The sequence below is a fragment of the Agrilus planipennis genome, unplaced genomic scaffold, assembly GCF_000699045.2.
Source record: "Agrilus planipennis isolate EAB-ADULT unplaced genomic scaffold, Apla_2.0 scaffold202, whole genome shotgun sequence".
NCBI classification, from domain to species: domain Eukaryota; kingdom Metazoa; phylum Arthropoda; class Insecta; order Coleoptera; family Buprestidae; genus Agrilus; species Agrilus planipennis.
The window spans coordinates 402,641-404,933 of record NW_020438961.1 but is presented as its reverse complement, the minus strand read 5'-3'; the positions used below and the strand labels follow the sequence as shown (position 1 = coordinate 404,933).

Here is a 2,293-nt window from a genome sequence, read left to right as displayed (position 1 = left end):
GAAAACATGTTCGAATCCACAATGACCGGGCATTCTGATTGGATTAAATAATTGCCATGTAATTCCATTTCTTGTAATTTTGGGTTTTCACATTGTTCCAAAATTTTAGTTGGTTTTCCAGCATGTAGAATTAGTCCTCCATTTTCCATTTCTTCTACCAGAGTTGCTTCTTGGATATTTTTGACGTATTCACACTGGTCGTTCAGTCGGCAGCGTGAATTATGGAAATTTATAATAAATGATAAATTTTTTATTTGGAATGGTGAGTCTGTCCAAACAAAATTTGAGGTGACGTAAGATGCGGGAGGTAATAAGAAGATTTCCTGTGCATTAGGAATAACGTGTATTTTAAATAATATTTCGGGGGTTTCGTGAAAAATTGGAAACCTTATTAGGAAAATAATAGATTGTTTAGTACTAACAATCCTTACATTTAGAAGTGGTATTACTTCATAAAGAGAATTTTTAAGGTATATAACAGATTTAATTGAAAATAATTGCAAAAGTTGTCGTGATAAGGACTGGTAATTTTCCTGAGGTAAAATTTCAAGGTTTAATATATTTTGCTTAGCTAGTGTAATTGCTCTTTCTATCAGTAGAATTTTATCTACTATTTCCTGTGTTAAAAGAATGTAAAATTGTATTTCTTCATTTTCTACAACGTCCTTTGTTTTGTTTGTCATGAACACTGTAGCATTGTTTATATATTGTTGAATCTGTTGTATATCATTATTTAATTTATTTGTTATTTCATTCGAAATTGATGAGTACCTATTTTGCACTCGCACAATTTCACTTTGTTTTTCTTCAAGAGCTTTTATATTGTAATTTATTTGTTCTAAATCATCATTATCAGGATTGCCTGTAATGAATTTAATTCCAGTTCCCAAGAAGTTTAGTAATCCTCTTTTAGTAATAAAATGATTAATTTTGGCGTATTGTTGTTCAAAGAATGCGAGACGTCTTTCTAATAATCGAAGTGCTGGACCATTTCTTTTACTTTCTCCAATTTTATATTTGATAAGAGTAGCAGCATTTAATAGTTTTAAATATGACGAATACAATGAAGAGTGATTGACAGCGAAATATATTGTGTGATAGTGATTAAATATGTATGCAGGTCCTAACTCTTCTTTTAAATATCCAGCGGTAGTGTTAATTTCCTGGATCCTGAGGTTCTCGGCTGGAAGAGGCTTCCAACTGATCCTGTAAAGAAATTTCTTTTCTTAGTCTTCTCATTTGAGATAAATGACGGTTGGTAGATTTCTTATTTTTCTCTGGGGTGATGTTAAGTATGTTTTTGTCATTTTTATTTCCAAATGTGGCAGGTTGATACTTATTTGTTGATTTTCGCTGTGGTTGAGTCCTTACAAATACTCTTTCCTGTGTTATTTCGACATTGGCATCATTTCTGTTTCTATTAACGTAATTGAGGCGTTTCTGTGCTCTCTCTTTTTGTTTTTGAAATAATTGCTCGTAAAATTTTATTAATTCTTTTCGTCTATTTTGAACATATTCATGCATTGAAGGTTTTTGTAAAGAGGTTCTTAGTGGATCAATTTCTTTAAAAGGTCCGTATAAAATTTCAAAAGGTGTAAAATCGGTTGAAGAGTGAATGCTATTATTGTACATATATACTGCAGTTTGTACATTATCCTCAAGAGTGCTCTCTAGATCATTTTCTCGTAAAATTCTTAATTTTTCTGCTAGAGTTCGATGAAATCTCTCTACGGGTGAATTCGAATTAGGGTTGTAAGGTGTGGTTAGATGAACATCTATATTAAATGCGTTTAGATATTCCTTGAAATGTATGTTGTCAAATTCTTTTCCATTGTTTGTTACAATCCGTTTGGGTAAATTATAATGCATTATGTAATGTCTAAATTTTCTTAGTATTTCCAATGCATTTGTTGTTTCTAATTGGTATTCGAGAGCATGCTTACTAAAAAATCCAATAATGTCAAGAATTTCGTTTGTCTAAATTGATATACATCCATGTGAACAATTTCGAATGGTTCTTCAGCAAGTAAAGGTTCTTGAAACGGTGGCCTATATGGGTGACATTCTTCTTTGGCTGTTAGGCAAATTTCACATTTATTTACTATATTACTTATAGTATCTTTCATTTTTTGCCAATAAAATTTTCTTCATAGTTTTTTATACCTGTATTCATAGTAGTGTGATATTGTTTGGTAATGTCTAGTTGTTCTTCTAATGTAGTGATATTTTCTAATTTTTGAGTACATTTTATTAATTTAAATGGTATTGTTTCATAATTAGGTTGTAATGTTTC

At 30.6% G+C, this 2,293-nt stretch overlaps 1 protein-coding gene across 1 annotated transcript in view; it reads right to left on the bottom strand.

The window, feature by feature from the left end:
* LOC112904633 overlaps nucleotides 1-1,666 on the bottom strand; it is a 6,342-nt gene extending 4,676 nt beyond the window's left edge. Inside the window, exon 1 of the mRNA XM_025975167.1 lies at nucleotides 9-1,666. Coding sequence (XP_025830952.1) covers nucleotides 9-683 — 675 coding nt within the window. The 5' untranslated portion in view covers nucleotides 684-1,666. The remainder of the gene's footprint in view (nucleotides 1-8) is intronic.
* Between the last annotated feature and the right edge of the window lie 627 nt (nucleotides 1,667-2,293).